Source organism: Helobdella robusta (genome assembly GCF_000326865.2).
Source record: "Helobdella robusta unplaced genomic scaffold HELROscaffold_7, whole genome shotgun sequence".
Lineage (NCBI taxonomy): Eukaryota > Metazoa > Annelida > Clitellata > Rhynchobdellida > Glossiphoniidae > Helobdella > Helobdella robusta.
In genome coordinates, this window is record NW_008705398.1 from 5313197 (window position 1) to 5331619 (window position 18423).

At 36.6% G+C, this 18423-nt stretch overlaps 3 protein-coding genes across 3 annotated transcripts in view; 2 read left to right on the top strand and 1 right to left on the bottom strand.

The window, feature by feature from the left end:
- The window catches only part of HELRODRAFT_165205 (hypothetical protein), a gene marked incomplete at both ends in the record, with an annotated part of 4185 nt that extends 3808 nt beyond the window's left edge, over positions 1 to 377 (top strand). Inside the window, one exon of the mRNA XM_009031061.1 lies at positions 300 to 377. Coding sequence (XP_009029309.1) covers positions 300 to 377 — 78 coding nt within the window. The remainder of the gene's footprint in view (positions 1 to 299) is intronic.
- A 603-nt stretch (positions 378 to 980) lies between these two features.
- Positions 981 to 3695, top strand: HELRODRAFT_165206 (hypothetical protein; the record flags this gene model as incomplete). The annotated part of the gene is made up of 3 exons (XM_009031062.1): positions 981 to 1909; positions 2616 to 2737; positions 3292 to 3695. The coding sequence occupies 3 exons, from the start codon at positions 981 to 983 to the stop codon at positions 3693 to 3695; spliced, it is 1455 nt and encodes a 484-aa protein (XP_009029310.1).
- A 4985-nt stretch (positions 3696 to 8680) lies between these two features.
- Positions 8681 to 15872, bottom strand: HELRODRAFT_165207 (hypothetical protein; the record flags this gene model as incomplete). The annotated part of the gene is made up of 6 exons (XM_009031063.1): positions 8681 to 8852; positions 9452 to 9488; positions 10423 to 10636; positions 11078 to 14887; positions 14997 to 15148; positions 15809 to 15872. 6 exons carry the CDS (start codon positions 15870 to 15872, stop codon positions 8681 to 8683), a joined length of 4449 nt encoding a protein of 1482 aa, XP_009029311.1.
- Between the last annotated feature and the right edge of the window lie 2551 nt (positions 15873 to 18423).

Here is an 18423-nt window from a genome sequence, read left to right on the forward strand (position 1 = left end):
CTTTATACAACATCGTTGAAGATATATGCCCATTTTGTATATATATATATATATATATATATATATACATACATATACATCGTTTGTTCACATTCAAAGTCGGCTGGATTGTTTTAATTTCCTGGTTAATTTTGTAAAATTCGTAGATTTTAATTTGTTTTTACATATGATTTTTGGAGTCATCGGCTGTAATTTTGTCCCGGGTTTGTTTTTCCGTCATTTTTTATCGTTTTTCTGCCCTGCCTCGGCCAATTTTCTCGTTTTTTGTTTTTTTTATCAATATTATAATTTATTTACAGCTCATAGCTGCTACAGGTCACCGGCCTGCGCCAGGTGTGAGCTGTTTTATTATTATCGGAAAGTTCACTACATTTTAACTCACTACCGACATTTATTTTTAATTTATTTTTGAAATTAAAATTTAAAATTAAAATTTATTTATAAAAAAGAAATTTCCTAAACCAATTTTAAAATCTGTGTAAAAAAAATAAACTATAAGGGGAGAGATTGGGCCAAAGTTTGTTGCAATAGTTGTCTCCTCCCACACTGTTGCCTAGGTTTTTGTATTCACTCATTCACTCATTTGTTCATTCACTCATTCATTCATCAATAAAAAAAAGAAAAGAAAAAAATAAATAAAAGTTGAAAAAGTTATATATATTTTCCACTGGTTAAATATTTAAAGATAATTCAGTCATTCATCCGTTCGCTCGTTCATTCATTCCGTCACTCATTCATGTATTCGTTCATTCATCCATTCGTTCGGTTGTTTATTTATTCATTTATTTATTCACTCATTCATTCTTTTTTTCCCTCACTCGTCCGTTCAGTAATTAACTCATTCATTCCCCCATCATTCACTCATTCATTCGTTTGTTCGCTGGCCCGTTCATTTGGTCATTCGCTTGTTCATCCATCCATTCATCCATCCCACTTGGTTTGTTTCCTTTCCTTCGTTTCTTGGTTGTTTTTAATCACATATGGCTCCAACGTTACAACAGTGCCCCGTCTGCTTTAACCACTATAGAAGCACTCCAGACGGGAAGTTATGTAGGCACAGAGGTAAAGTGAAAGGACAGGAATGCTCGGGGTCCCGGAAAAAAGTTGATCCATCGGGCGCGGGGGCTGCACCCGACCCCAAGCCTAGGTTGCCCACACGGCCGACGGTCGCATCGGTCTCCAGTGATTCTCTCGTCCTGGATTACTCTGGTGTTTTTGACAAGCTGACGGCCGTGCTGAAATGTGTACCGGTGTACGACCATATCCCTAAGCCATGCAGGGAGAAGTTCACACATGATCTGAACGCCTTGCTGACGGCTGTTTGTAATGACCCTGGTGACCCGGCTCACTGGGTTAGACTCCATTGTTTTGTCCCATACGTCTTACAGAAGACTACCAGAGGGGGTCGCCGGGTCAACCAGGGCAATCTGGTCAACAAGCGTCTAAGCGAATATTCAACTATTGGTCTTGAAACCCTGGTACTGTGCTTTGATGGGTTCAATAATGCCAAATCACAAAAGCACAACCCCGATCGGTGGATCAACGCTGTGTCATCTTGTATTGAACAGGAAAACCTGTCCTCGGCTGTCAGATTTGTCTGTTCGCCGGAGGGCCTGGCGGAGAGCTCACCAGCCACTTTCGATAAATTATGTTCCATCCACCCAAAAATTTCGGTGGACAGGCGGGTCTTTCCCGCATTGACACCAACGGCTGGTGGCGTTTCTCCCGCCGAGGTGCTGAGGGCCGTTAAATCGTTTAAAAACGGTTCTTCTGGAGGCCTGGATGGCCTACACCCCAGCACCTTAAGGATGTTTTTTTCAGGCCTCTTGCCAATCGACGACACACTGAACTCCTTAACCCAATTCATTAATTTGATCCTATCTGGAGCTTGCCCACTCTCCGTCCGCCGGTTCTTTTTTGGAGGCCGGCTAATAGCTTTAAATAAGAAAGACGGAGGGGTCAGACCGATTGCGGGATTAAGGGTGGCGCTGAGGCCGCTGTTCATGCGGTTTGAAGATTGGTCACCGACCTTCCCGATCAATGGGGGTTTCTGAAACTGGACTTTAAAAATGCCTTCATTGCCTTGAAAAGAGACTCAATGTTGGAGGCTGTCAAACTTTTTTGCCCCAATATCTATAATTTTTGCCATTCTGCCTATGGCGGAGTCTCTTCCCTTGGCTACCACTCTTGGGTTGTAGAATCGTCCGAGGGGGTACAGCAGGGTGGTCTCTTTGGTCCTTTGCTGTTCACACTAACTCTTCATCCACTCTTAGAGAAAGCTTCGTCCACTTTCGTTTGCGCTTATCTGGATGATATCAGCATTGCTTCGGACGGCCCAACTCTGGCCGATAGCTACGAATATTTGAAGCATAACTCCGCTGCAATTGGTTTAGAGTTAAACATTAAAAAATGCGAACTTCACTGCCAGTGTATTTTTTGGCTGGAATACCCAGAGTTGGTGCATCAGAACTGAGTTTTTTAGGCACACCCTTGGTTGAGGGCGATTATCAAATAAAGTTTTTTGACCAAAAGCTCTCTGAGCTTAAATTCGCCCTGGGTCGTGTTTCCTGTCTTTCGGCCCATGATGCCTTGACTATTATCCGCAATGCCCTCAGTTTGCCCAAATTGATGTACTTCCTGCGTACATCCAAACACATTGACCCTTCTAAATTGGGCGAATTTGACAAAGCCCTGCGCACCGCCCTGTCGTCGATTTGCAATGTTCAAGTGACCGACAGTGGTTGGTCCCAAGCTCAGCTGCCGGTGCGATTTGGTGGGCTGGAGTTGCTTAGTGTGGTTCAGCTGGCTCCCGTTGTTTATAATTCTTCTGCCGCTGCCACTCTTGACCTGCAGTCTTCCCTGCTCCACCGGTTTTTTCGTTGCCGCAATATTCTTCCCCCAGTGTCCGCCCCGGGGGACTGTACGCACGTCCAAATTTTGAACGAAGAATATAAAAAAATCTTTCAAAATTTGTTGTCTTCATGCGGCGACGACTTTTCCACCGCTCGTTTGTTGGCCATGTCCAGCGTTGCCAGCTGTGGGTGGTTGAGATCATGGCCCAACACCTCTGTGGGCACCAGGCTTGACGACGGGTCTGTGAGATTTGCCATTGGCTTCAGACTTGGCCTGGTCATTCAGAATAAATACACGTGCCGATGTGGCGCTGGGGCGGACGAGTTTGGGCACCACGGTTTGGTTTGTCGCCTGGGTGGGAGCCGTTAACTACGTCACTCAGCGCTAAACGAATACATTTGTCGGCTCTTCTCCAAGGCTTCAATCCCGGTTCTCAAGGAACCATCGGCATTTCTGCGCATGATGGCACACTAATACCTTGGAGAGCCGGCAGATGTTTGGCGTGGGATGTTACGGTCCCTGGCACCCTCGCCGAACGATATGTAAACCTGACAAGTAAAGAATGCGGTTTGGCCGCGTCCAGGACAGCGGACGAGAAAATGAAAAAATATGGGAACGCCCTCCCCTCGATGGAATTCCTGCCAATATGTATCGAGTTTCTCGGCCCGATGGACCCCAACACCCTTAAATTTCTTAAGGCAATATGTAAAATGATCAGCGTCAGATCAGGCGACAGCAGGGAACTGTTTTTCGCAACTAACCACATTTCGTGCTTGTTGCAGCGGTTCCTGCGTGTCTGTGTGCTTGAAAATATCCAACTGAATGCCGACATGTGCAATTAACGACAAATCAAAGTGTTAATCCATTTGTTACTTGATGTTTGACGGTTCAGTGTCACTCATCATGTTTTGGTTTTAACATATACTTAAACAGTAGTTGTATATCTGATAGTCTTAATCCTAAATACACACACGCATATATATATATATATATATATATATATATAAATAATTATATATGTATCTATTTATATTTATTTATGTGTATATATTTAACAATTCATTTATAAAGTTGAAACGAATGTACAAGTAAACAAATGTTTATTATGCAAAATTTTATTCTAGTATTAATAACACAGTTTAATTTAAAAGATAATAAAGGTTATCTCTCGGTCGGATCAAAAAATTCCGACTCAAACCAACTCCAGGTAAAAAATTCCGACTCTGACTCTGGACTCCGTGTTTCGAGTCCAAGAAATGTTTTCCAACGTTTGCCTCATAGTTTTACTTAAATATCTCTTCTAAATAAAAATATTGAAAGAAAATTAAGTGTTTTTACTCCCGTTACTAGCATTTATTTTCAGTGTTAAAGATGATTGCATATCGACACACACACATCACACACGCGCACGCGCGTGCGCGCACACACACACACACATACACATAGTTATCATCTAAAAAACTCAATCTTATAAAATATTTTTAGGATAAAAATTAAAAAATAAATAAAAATTCTAATTGTTAATAACATTTTCCGGAGTTGGTTGAAAAATGTCAGACTCCGACTCCGGCCACTCAAAGAATTTCGACACCGATCTCCAAAAATCTGCGACTCCGTCAGACTCCGACGCTGTACAAATACGTTGTACGAATGTTGAATATACACACGGATGCGTTTGAAATTGAATGTAGGTGGCATACAAATTAGAACTCAGCGATGTGTCATGTGATTCGAAATTTACGGTGAACAAAATAATGAGACTAATATTCTTTTTATGGCAAATTTCCACTCTCATCATCATTACTATCACCACCAACAACAACAACAAACTGTCATTTTCATCATTATTACGTCACCATCATCATCATCACTACCATCATCATCATCATCACTACCATCATCATCTCTATCATCACTATCATCATCATCATCATCCCTTCTCATCACTATCATCGTCATCGTTACCACCATCGTCGTCATCGTCATCATCATCATCGTCATCATCATCATCATCATCACCACAATCGTCCGCAGTCCGCCAGCCAGCCAGCAGAACATTCGTTTAATTGATGGAGGTGCAATAATATTTTGAACAAACAAAATGCGTTCATAAAATAATTAAAGAAACATCGAAAGACGCGACATCTTGTGTACATTTTATACCCATGTAATGATCGTTATACTTATTGTTTATACGAATACCTCTGGCTTTTGTACACACACAAATACCTGAACCTACAGTATTAATCTAATACCTCTACATGTTCGCTACACTCGTCTATGCATCATAACTTACTGTGTACCCTTAAAGCGTATACATTTCCCATTCATTTTAATACCAGAACTTGTTCTCTGATTATATAATTGTTTTTGCATTTTGCATACATACTGATGTTACACACACATACACACATATACACAAACAAATAGACAGACACATATACATGACCTAGTCTTTTCATTTGTCAAATCATTTCATTTTGGGAAGAGAAGATTTTCTTATCAGCTGCTCAAATTCGGTATAAAAAAAATGTCAACATCATCAATCAAAGTGACTTTAAAAAATGTCTGAAAAATGATCTGCTCAAAAAGCCAATGCTGGGTCTCTGGGTCAATTCATGGGAAGGACTGTACAAATCTAGCAATACAATTTATACAACCACACACTCACACAAGTATACACACCACACACACACCAATAGACAGTTCCACCGTTCAAACTTTGGTCGAAGCGTTTATGCATTCAAAGATAGAAAGACTCCTTCATAATGGCAGGCCAGAAAAGTTCATCGTGTGATTGCAGTCAATCGAAACATCATGGCCTCCTGCCTGGCTCCAAATTGTTATTCAACCGATTCAATTGTTTAAAAATTATTCTCACCATTTTGCTGCGATCAGATGAATGATTTCGATCTCTTGTTCATTTCTCAGAATAAATGATGGCCGGCTAAAATGTTTTGTCATAACTGGATTTACAATCATAAACAATTTAAAATTGTTTCCCGCATAGTTTAAAGACACGCAGGTTGTCAACCTTTGGATCTTCAGGGAGGTTGTACGCCCACACTAACAAGCATGTGGCTGCCCGCGCTTTGAACCAGTCGACGTCATACTTTCTGGATTTTTAGCGGCTTTGAAAATGTCGAAATAACGATGATAACAAAACAACATAGTAAACACAGGTCTCATTTTAATGAAGGCAATTGAGACGCATTATGTGTTCACTTAAACAATTGAATATTTATGTACATTTTTATAGCCGTGTTGTGTGTACATATATTAGTAGTTAGTGATACATTTTTATAGCCGTGTGCGTACATATAAGAGTAGTTAGTGATTGACTAGGATGATTTTTTATTTTTTTTGCAAACTTGTTTTTTGCAGCACGAACAAATAAACTTTTGCCCATGAATTAATTATCATCATCCTTTCTTAGGTTTTCCTCAGAGGTTATTGTTAATGTTATTTTTTGAAATTATTGATAAATGTTTTGCTGAATTATGAAAGCAACTGGTCTTTAAATGAGTCACTCCACCAAAGTGCAACAATTGATAGATGAGTGTTAGTATAAGGTGAACCATTCAGCAGCAAAACGTTCAGAATGTTTGGAAATACCTGCATCAGTGTTGGAAAATTACATTAGGCTGTGGGCCAAATGGTGAAATAATCAGAGATACCTGCCAAACAAATTTTAACCTTTTTTGATAGAAATAAACAGTAATGATATTTTACAAGACGTTTCTAATTTGGAAAACTCACTTTTCCAGGTTGGCGTAAATAATTGGTGAGGCAGAGCCAGCCAATTAACACAGTTACGACAATTACATTACAAACCAATTTTATCAGGACAGGGCAGATTGCTGCGACTTTCATCAATAATCATTTTATTTTTTTAATTTTGCCGATGAGAGCTGCAAAATTAAAGAAAGAAAAATTAAATAATGAACCAGTGTTAGCGAAAGTTTTCAATCAAACATTGCATTAGTTCGTGGTGGTTATGATTTTTATTACTTATTTATGAAAATTTATCTGTGAAAATCTTTATTTCGTTCCTTTTAAAATTTTTATTTATAAATTTTCGAAAAATGCCCCAAATATCAACGAACGTAAGTGTTTATGAGCAGCTTAAATGTGAAGCCATTGGATAAAATTTCTCAAAAACGTTATTTGGTATTTTACCTTTGGTAAGCGGATATGAAATAGAAAACTAGCAAACCAGTCACAACAAAATATGTAACTAACAGAAAAAATAGAAATATGTGGTATCACAAAAAATTGAAAACAAACAAACATTGAAATAAATCAACTAGAAATTATTTTTAAAAAGAATAAATGTTTCGAAATTTCTTTTTAAAAAATTGTTCAGCCCACAGGAAGACAACCAAAACAACAACATTATCTTCGATCATCCATGTTCAAATATTTGAAGAAAAAAAAATTCTGTCAGGTATGGTGTTTTTCCATCAAAATTTCTATTTGAAAATTTTTCTAGACGGCCACAATTTAATTGGCATAAAAAATGTATTCCTTCATTCGACTGGATGAGGCTAGAAGGCCACAGATTGGTCGAATATAAAAATTTTCACGTGTTGAATAAATTTTCAATTTTAACAACCATTAATAAGAAACCAGTACTACGTGTTAATTTGCTCATAAGTAGGAACGGTGGACATAATTTTTTTTTGACTTCCATTTTATTAACTCAGAGACATTCAAGAAGGGGGGAAAGGTGCTTGTCCTCTCCATCAAGATAGGGAGGGGGAGGGTTAGACTGGTTGAAACTATTTTGTGGCGATTAATAAAGTAAAACAATCTGCCACCAATAACATTAACGTGTTTACCCTCTTATTTAATTATATATTAGGAAATTCAAAATCAACTAAAAAAATTCACCCAAAGGAAAATTTTTGCCCCAAACAATTCGAGGGAGGGGGCTTTCGCGACCGCGCATCCACTTATTATAATTAATTTTTGTTTGGTGAATGTGAAAGAATAAAAAAATTACCCAAACGGCCCTAAGAGGCAAACTTCAGAACTCGCAGTTGCAGCACAGATGAGACGAGACGTGAGGCGATTGTTTTCATGGCGTTATGTCGTATTTGACTCCTTTCAACAGGTGTCGGCACAAACGTAGAAGTCTCGTGTTCGATCGCGAGATAAATAGATGCGGTGACACCGTAAAGAAGGCTGGTGATGATGGTGGTGGATGTGTGCGGCGTGATAGTGTAATGGTTAACGTGCCTGTCATTGTTCGTGCAGTGTCCGGGTTCAAATGTAAAGAGATCCCCGCCTGTGTCACATACAAGAGTGTGTGATGCGTTGATTCACGCGCATTTACATACAGTGTGTGTTTGTTGTTGATACCTCTGGAGAATATCTAAGTGGAAATAATGATAATAATAATAATCAAAATAACAAAAATCAAAATTAATTTATTCATTAAATCAAATTGAACAGAATCGGATCATGCAAGAAATGAAACAACCTGGAGACAAAAAAGATATATTAATTTCTTGTACGGGCCATCGGTTTACAAATCTAAATTTATTTAGGAAAATAAATATGAGTCAAGTTTGAAGTCTTGATTGATTTTCAACTCTGAGTTGGTTATTATGCTAACAAATTAAAATTGTAAACCGAGTTTTTATTAAATACATAATTTTTAAGTTTTTTCTTAAATACGTAAATTAGATTGACAGTCTTACTTTCTGGAGGCAAATTTTTCCATATTTTCGATCCCGGTGAAGTTTAGACTGGTTTGTATTAGTTTTATTTTTGCTAGGATTATGTACAAAACTGGAGTGTGTCTCAGGTTTTTTGAGTGAATTCAGGTGCTGTGAGCATTTGGTAACATGTGATTTAGAAACTTGTACACGAAGATTGCAACCATGCACACATGAATGTTTTTGATGTCAAGTAAATTTATGTCGTAGTTGTAGTGGCTGACGTGACAACTTAAGAGGAGATTTAGAGGTATGCGTACAAATCGATTTTGACAGCTGTTTATTATTATTATTATTATTATTATTACGTTAAACAAAGGCGAAGACGAAACGTCTCTGTGCCTTCTCAAAACTAAGACAATTTTAAAACAATAAATTAAATAAACCTATGAATCTATACTGAATAAAATAACTAATGTTCTTATAAGTCAAATAATGTATTAAACCTTGTAAAAAAAAACCTTGACAGCTGTTTAAGATAAGTTTCTGGGCTATTTCCCCCAGGATGTTGCAATATGTTGAATGGAGAAACACGAGTGCATAGAGTTAGAAGTATGCGTATTATCAAATGTCGTAGTTGATTTTTAATTTAATTTTATAGAATACACCTAGAGATTTGTTGAGTTTTTGAGCTATGAAATTGACGTGTGGTTCCCAAGAGAGGTTGTCTTTGATCTGTACGCCTAAAAATTTAGTAGATTTGGAACGCGGTGTTGAATGTCCGTTGATGCTAATGTTGAGGTCCGGTGCTAAATTCGTTATTATTGTTGGCCCAAGCAGAATGTAACAACATTTATTATAATTAATTATTAACTTGTTAAAAGCAAACCAATCAGAAATTGTTTCTTGTTTTATTTATTGTCTGTACATCTTACGTTGGTTTCTTAGTGGAAAAGAGTATGATGGTGTCGTCTGCAGACACAATAATAAAAATAATAGTAATAATAATTATAATTATAATAATAAATATAATTATATTATTAATAATATGTAATAAGCAATTTTATGATATATGATAGCAATAAATGATATCTCAATGTTTATTCGTTAGTAGCTCACTTTAAAGTAGTTTCTCACTTCAACAATTTAATTTAAATAAAATTGATACCTTTAATTTATCACATTACAAGTTTTTGTGTTCCGCGCTAAATCCTTCTTGCAGGAGCTTCAAATCCGGTTACTCGGATTAATTTTGCCCTTTACCTTTAGTCTAATAGATACCCAGTTTTGTTCTGACTGTTTCTGCATTCCATATTATCGCATGGTCATTGAGATTTATCATCCTCCTGCTATTTTTTAGATCTACACAATAATTATTCAGCTGACCGGCTAGAAAGGCATGATGTTTGGCTTTCGTCTCGTTCACTTTGTTTCATTCTTCTTGAAGATACAATGTGCAATTTCTTTGTACCTTAAACTTTTATCGCAGTGTCAGCCATGTTATTTTTCATTGTGCTGTTTTTTTGTTTTAAAAAGTTAAACAGATTTTGTATTTTTTTTTATTTTGTGGTCAATAGTTTTGAATTAACGAGAAAAAAAATAAATTAGGATGATTAAAGAAGTTTGAATTAATACACTGTACACAACACATCAATGTACAACAACAATACACGCAACATACATCAACATACAACAACAATAAATGCAACATACATCAGCATACAACAGCAATACATCACAATAACACAACAATAGCAACATAAGCAACGGAAACATACATCACTGTTCCCCACAACATTTCAAGATGTACACACGCAACAACACTTATGTACAACAACATTTTCGATTTCGAACTACACAGAAAACAGCATCATCATCATCAACAACAACAACATCGAAACAACACCTACATCGAAGCACATGTTTGCATTGTTCACAATTTTGTTCATACTGAACAACAAATGGTTCGTTCGAATTTTCGGCAAACCGCCTTTCAACTGACCACTCAGGCCACTACGACGACCACCACCAAAGTTATTTTCCTGGTGCAATTTGTTTCTCTGGTGTAATTTCAAGTTGTTCGGCAAGTTGTTTTGAAATATGACGTAGGGAAAGTTGAACTTGGGATATAAGGTGATTGTTGTGGATGGTGATGGTGGTGATGGTGAGGAGGATGATGAGGAGAATGATGTTGATGATGGTTGTTTGTTGTGGTGCAGAGATTGAAGGAAATGCAATAAAACGTTCAGGTTTCGTTCGTTACAATGCACTCCATCAATCATCGCAATCCGATAAACCTGGTGATGATGAGGAAGAGGATCCTGATGGTGGTGGTGGTTATGCGTTTTTTCACTTTTAATTTTTGGCACCAACATGCAGACTATAAGATGATGAGAAGGACGACGATGATGATGTTCTTCAAGTTTTCCAAGATATCTTAGTTTCTGCTGAAAAAGATAGTAGTGAAGTTCATGGAGATGACGACGATGATGATTGTGGAAATGATGGTGAAATGAGTCTGTTTCATCATCATCAACGACGCGCGTCCATAGTGGTCGGACGATGTGAAGCTGGTAAACTGGCTTCAAAGACGATGACGATGAAGACGAGTATGAGGAAGGCGAAGATGACGAAGATGAAGATGAAAGTGATGATGGCGATAAAGACGACGACGAGGATGAAAAAGTAGAAGATGATGATAAATTATGATAATGATAATCTTGTGAGAGTAGGCACGTAAATAATATATTGATGTGAATGCTTCTTCCTGCTGTTGAGTTGTGCGGTTTAATAAAGTTGAAACAACTGTTGTTGTTGTTGTTGTTGTCGTTATTGTTGTTGTTGTTGTTGCCGTTGTTGTTGTTGTCAAAAAATTGAAATAGTATTGTTGTTTTGTCGTCGTTCAAGTTTGAAATGTTCAATAAAGCACATTCGGTGTTGTCATTGATGTTGTTGTATTTTATAAAATTAATGTCGTTGAGGTTGTTAAACTTGTTGTAGTGTTTGTAGTTGCTCCTCATGTTGTTATTAATGTTGTCACCAGTTTTACCGCTATTGGAGTTGTTGTGATTGTTGATGTTGTTGTATTTGAAGTTTTTCAATGGGTTGGGATCATCATCGCCATTCTCATTCGCCTCGATACTGTTGGATTTTGTGGAGTTCTTCCATTTTGAAGAGTGTTTAAAAGTGGAAGTGGAAAAATGTTGACGAGTTCGCGAAATTTTTTTAACAAATGCGAAAGTGAACATGTTTAAATTTGATGGGAAGTGACAGTCACACGACGACGATGAAGAAGATGACGAAGAAGAAGTAGACAAAGATGATAATGATGATGACGTTGAAACTGATGATGATAATGGTGATGAGGGCGATGATAATGATGACGACGATGCGTCAGATTGCCATGAAATCAAAGGGAATGATGCTAATGATGATGACGATAATGATGATGAAGGACTTGATGGTAATGATGACGATGACGATGATGATGGTGACGATGACGATAATGAAGATGATGATGGTGACGTCGATGAGTTCATTTGATATCTATAAAAATATCTGAAAAAACTAGTTGAAAAGATTCTGGGATCATCGCCATCATTGTCATCATCATCATCATCATTGTCATCATTAACTTCTGAATAAACGAACAAGCTACAGTTTATATTGTTTAAGTCTGGGTTGTAGATATTAAACATCTCATCATCATCATTTCCACCAACATCATTATCATTATCACCACTTTCATCATCCTCATCATCATCATCATCGCCATTGATATTTTTCTTTGTGTAATGGTTTCTCTTTCTAACGATGGGCCATGATTGCAATTTTGCAAATTTGATGGCTATGATGTTGTTGTTTTTGTTGTCGTTGATGTTGTTTTTATATTTGTTGTTTTTAAAATGTTGTTTTTGTATTTTAATGTCGTGATGACTATTTTTGTTGATGTCGTCTTTGTTGGAGGTCTCGTCGGAGTTGGTAATTTTTTTAATGTTATTATTTTTAACCTTGTTTGAATATTTGTTGTTGTTAGTGATGAAGTTGTTGAAATAGTTACTGTTGATGTTGTTGTTGTTGAAATAGTTTTTGTTGTTGTTGATGTTTTTATTGTTGTTGTTAGCGATGCGAACCTGCATGCACGTGTATTGTTGCTGGCACCCCTCCCCCGTTTCCAACAACAACATCACTTCGTCTGTTTCTTTCCCGCCATTATAAACAGCATCATCACCATCATCATCTTCTTCATCATAATCAGTACTATCATCATCTTCTTTATCATCGTCATCGGTAATGTCGCTGTCGTCATGATTCATATTTTTTTTATCGTTCTCGTCGTCATCATAATTATCAATGTTGTTGTTGTTGATGATGATGTTGTTGTTGATGATGTTGTTGTTGTTGTTGATGTTGATGTTGTTGTTGACATTTTTGTGGTCCTTCTTGTCACTTCTGTCAATATTTTTTCTTTTTAAGACTGTCTGCTTTATCTCTCTCCTGAAATTTGCAAGCCACGGAGAAGAAGAAGATGCTGATAATGATGGTGATGACGACGACGACGATGATGACGACGAAGACGATGATGATGAAGATGACGAAGACAAAGGTAATGACCAATCAATACAATGAAATTTATGATCGCCAATAGTGATAGTGCTGTCCGTGATGATGACGATGATGACGTCACTTTCATCGTTCTCTTCTTGAAGAATATTTTTTTCAATTTGCTCATAATTCTCATCATCACCAACACCACCACCATTATTATTATTATTTTTGGCATCCACATTTTCAGCGTACTCATAACTGTTTCCTCTGGCTAGACTGCGCCAAACGCCCGACCAATGGGATGGCAGGTGGCATAATCGAGGCCGCTGATTGGTGCAGAGCTTGCAAGTTCGTGCACACATCAGCTGGTGGGAGGAGCCTGGGTGGCAGATGTCAGCTGATCTCTTGGAATGCAAAGTATTCGTTGTTTTTCTTTTTTGTGAGTGAAGTGAAGAAGATGATGACAAAAATAGTGATTTTGTTTCATTGACATGGTGACTGAGGGTTAGGGAAGAATTCATTTGCACAACATCCACGTCATTGAGATAATCAATGGCTTTGTAATCACCATGACCACCCCAACCACCATCACCATCATCATCATCATAATTTGGAACATCAGAAACATCCGGGTTCGTCTTCATCTTCGTGTTCATGCAGTGTTCGAACTCATCCACGCAGAGGGCTCCTATTGGTCGAACTGGTTCTCTCACCGCCCTCACCAAATACATTGGTGGTGCTGATGACGATGACGACGATGATGATGATGATGATGAAGAAGATGATGATGAGGAGGAGGAGGAAGATGATGATGAAGACGAAGATGATGATGATGATGAGGATGAAGATGATGATGTTGAGAAAGATGATGATGATGACGAGGCTGGTGATGATAACTTCGTAGGCGGACAGAGAAATGTGTAATTGGAGCAATTGGTTCCGAGAAAAGTTAGATATGCATTGAAATTGTCCTCGTCTTGTTGGAACCTTAAGGGAACCTTCATCAGCCAATAAAAATCTTTTAAGGCAAGCAACGTTGTTACCTCACTATCTCCCAACATTGTCGTCAAACATTTAAGAGAGATAGATCTTTTTTTGGAAGAGGAAAATGAGTATTTAGACTGGGCCAGTTCTTTGGGCAGGCAATTTGCGTTTCGATAGTAAAAGATAATGTTGTTGTTGTTGTAGTTGCTATAGTAGTTGTTGTTATTGTTGTTGCTGCTGCTAATGTCGTGGTTTTTGTGAGTGTTGAATTTGTTGTTCTTGATGATATTGTTGTTAAGTGGACACGAAGATTCAAACTTTATGTCGTTGTTGTACGTTGCTGTTGTAGTTTCTTCTGTTGCTGTGTTTATGAAATCGCACTCGTCTGAAACATTGTTAGGTTTTGTTTGGTCTTTTCCATGTTGTCGTTGATGTTGTTGTTGATGTTGTTGCTGCAGGTGGTGTAGTTGATGTTGTTGTTTATGTTGCTGTTGTTGGTGTTTATATTGTTGGTGTTGTGGATGTTGATGTTTGCAAGTAAGACACGTAAACCTAACACTAAATCCACCGCTGATAAAACATCTATTGCTGAAAACTTTTGCTTTACTGTTGTTGTTGTTTACAGCAATATTGTTACTGATAGTGTTTATATTGTTGTTATTGTTGTAGTTATTGTTGTTGTTTATGTAGTTGACAAAATATTTGTTGCTATTTATGTTGTTGTTATTGTTGTTGTTAAACAAATTGTTTCTAAAGTTGTTGTAGCCGACGAAATGGTTGTTGTGGAAGGTATTTTTAATGTCGTTGATGTAGTAATTTTCATCGCTCGTGGAGTATCTCTTGAACATTTTGATGTGTTGATGTCTTTTTGTCAACGCGCAGCTCTTCAACATGTCTCTCATTGATCGTTTATCGCTATTACTCTGAAAGGACTGCGTAGTTGATAACATTGTCGTTGTTGATGTTGTTGTTGTTGATGATGTTGTTGATAATGTTGTTATTGTTGATGCTGTTGATGTTGTTGTTGTATTTGTTATGTTTGTTATTGCCGATACTGCTACCAATTTTATTGTTGTTGTTGTTATTGTTAATGCTGCTGGCTTCGTTTTTGTTGTAATAATAGATGTTTTTGTCGTTTTAAATGAATACTTGTTCGCTATAAAAAATGCGGCAGATGTTGTTGATGTGATTGATGTTACATTGCAGAAGGAAGTGGCAATGAGATGGCATACCATCATTAACATCATCGTCGTCGTCATCACCATCGTCACCACTTCCTGTTCGTTTGTTCAGTTAATGTTTCATCACAGTAATGTCGTAATTAAAAGTTTCATTCATCCATCATACGATTAGAACTTATTTTTATTATTATTCTTTAAAAATCAGGGTTTGACAGACGCAGAAACTGTTACAGCATGCAAGGCATATATTTTATAACATACTGGCCTCTATATTCATCAATACAATCTGTTACTATATTCCAACGCATATCTCTGTATTCAAACATTTAGGCAACTGCAATTGCACCGTCAACTTTTTGCTTTACGTGTAGTATGTGTGATTGAAAATTTAAGCGTGTTTGCGTGTGTATATATGCAGAAATTTTTTTTCCAAATTTTGTTGAAAAATTTGAAAGACCGTTTAGAATTTGCAAAAACAATTGTAGATTGTTTGAATGATTAAAAAAACAAACAAAATGAATTTACAACTTAAGGTTTGTTATTCAAAGTTTAGAAAATTTGAAATTGTTATGGTATTACTTTCTTTGCAGCATTGAACCATGAACTCCGAAATCGTAAACGAGTTAACTACTTCGGAGTCCATGATTCAGTTTTGGCTCCTGGTATAAATACAAAATATTCATTCATTTATATATATATATATATATATATTATATATATATATATATATATTTATATATAGCCTTGTATGAATTCTACCAAATTGTTGGCATTTATCAATTTAAAGTTTGTCTTTTCAATTTGCCTTCCTAGAATTTTCTGAAAATTGTTCAATTTGTTGAAAATAAAATTATTTAAATTCATCATGAAAATTTAATGAAACTGCTGTTATCCGAATTCATCAAGCCGATAAGGTCTTATTTCGATTTTTCACAATTCATCTTTTCATTTCAGATTTTTACGAAATTTTACGTTTTTTGAAATATTTCCTCCAACTAGTGAGTAAGAAATTTTTTGCGTTTTATAGGTTAAACACAATTTGACACTAAACTCAACCCTTGCAATCTTCAGCCCAACAGCAGCAGATCAGTTGATCTATTTTGCTCTGCCTACAGAGATTCATAAAACGTTTCAAATATTTAGTTATTTACCACGTTGTAACAATTTCTGAGACACTGTCCTGCAATTTTCAAGTGTGTACTTTTTAAAAACTTCTACCCTTGTAAGACATCCCACCTCATCAATTAGCCAACATATCGTATTGACATCAGCATATCTTACTGAATTTTTTCAACTTTTAAAAGACAAAATGTGAGAATAAAATATAATGACTTACTTTTATTTTTAAATTTCAACTTATTGAAAATTTTGTTTCTTTCAAAGTGTAGCTCAAAAATCACAAAAAAATTAAAAATTGAAAGATTTTGAAAAAAATTCGATTTTGAAAGCTTGTGCAGTCTTCAATCAATCAACCAATTAAATCTGTATAGCCAAATTTTAAAAAATTCAACTGAACTCAATCTAAAGTTTGTAGAACCAACAATTATGAAAAAATACAAAAAATAGAATAAAATAAAACTAAATAGACCTGAAAGAAAAGAAAACAAAGATAAAAAAGAAAAAAGCATATTTGAATATTCAATGAAGAAAACTATCGAAAAGTTTGTTTAAAAATGCAGAATTTAGTCTGAATACGCTTTCAATTTTGTGAGCTATCCACGTTCAAAATGTCAAAACAGTGAAAAACTTCATTTTCTACGCTTTTTTTAGGACGTGTAGAAGATTATTTTTAAATTCGGTTTGAACGTGTCAAGTCCACATAGAATCATTCTATTCTCGTGTTTGCTTATGCTCTCGACTATATTATACTGTATTTATTTGCGTATTTATTTATTATATTTGAGAGAGAGTGTGTTTATTTATTTGCATGTACAATGGAGATATTTATGTCGGCAAGAGCGTGCTTATGATATTTTTGTGGAGGTTCGTATTTATTTCTGCAAAAACTTCTCTCATCCGAGCACCGCATGGGCATAATTAATGCCTCCTTCACTTTTTATGAGCTCTCCCTTACATACGCTTCAATAATTTTTTAACCAACGGCCTTCTTCTTGTCTCGCAAGTAATCGTCTGTTTGATATTTAAAGATGAAATTTTTAGAAATTAATTTGTAAATAAAGGAAGGCGTTTGAATGCGTGGGTGGCTGCATATTAATTAATGTGTACAGGTATGTGTACCGTTGTGTTGTTTGTGCATGCATCCAAACATCACTCCATATTCTGTGCGTCTGTGCATCAATGTTCAATAACACACGCTTGCAGGCCTATTAATATAAAGTTGTTTGTTTTGATGAACGCATCATGTACGTGTGTATGCAAATTTCGTGTACGCGTACTAAGAACGCGTGCATGCATGCATATTAAGTGCGTATGCACTGATTGATTGATAGTGCGTGCACGCGCGGTTGTGTTATTGATCTGCCAACAACATGAATGTATCGATCCCTGACTTTAACCTACAACATTACGAAATGGACCGATTGCCACATATCATCCAAGACAAAGGCGCATTCGTCTACATTAGACAGTCACACAACAAACACGCATGTGCTCATTGTACATGAGATACACACACAACAAACACGCATGTGCTCATTGTATATGAGATACACACACATACAGACACGCAACACGAACGCACATTTGAGTGGAAAATCACAAAAACGCGCGCATAAACAAATTCTCGCGCAAATATTAAGGCGTTATTCACTCATTCCAAACAGCGTCCACTGTATCTTCATTTTTATCATCATCATCATCAATCATCATCATCAACATCAATCAACATCATCATCATCAATCATCGTCAACAATCTATCACCATTTGAATTGTCATCACCAAAAGCGTTATTGTAATCTTCATCATTCGCCACTTTTCCATCAACATCAACATCATCATTAACAACATCGTCATCATCATCATCAACATCATCAACAACATCAACAACAACATCATCAGCGCCATTAATTATATTTGCGTCATCATCCGAATCATCATTTTGTCCTTAACATCACCCGCTTTCAAATCTTTTTCTTCATGAATTCTTTTTTCACCTTTTCAAGAATTTTTTTCTATATTGACATAACCACCACCATCTTCACGATCACCATACTCATCATCGTCATCATCTCAA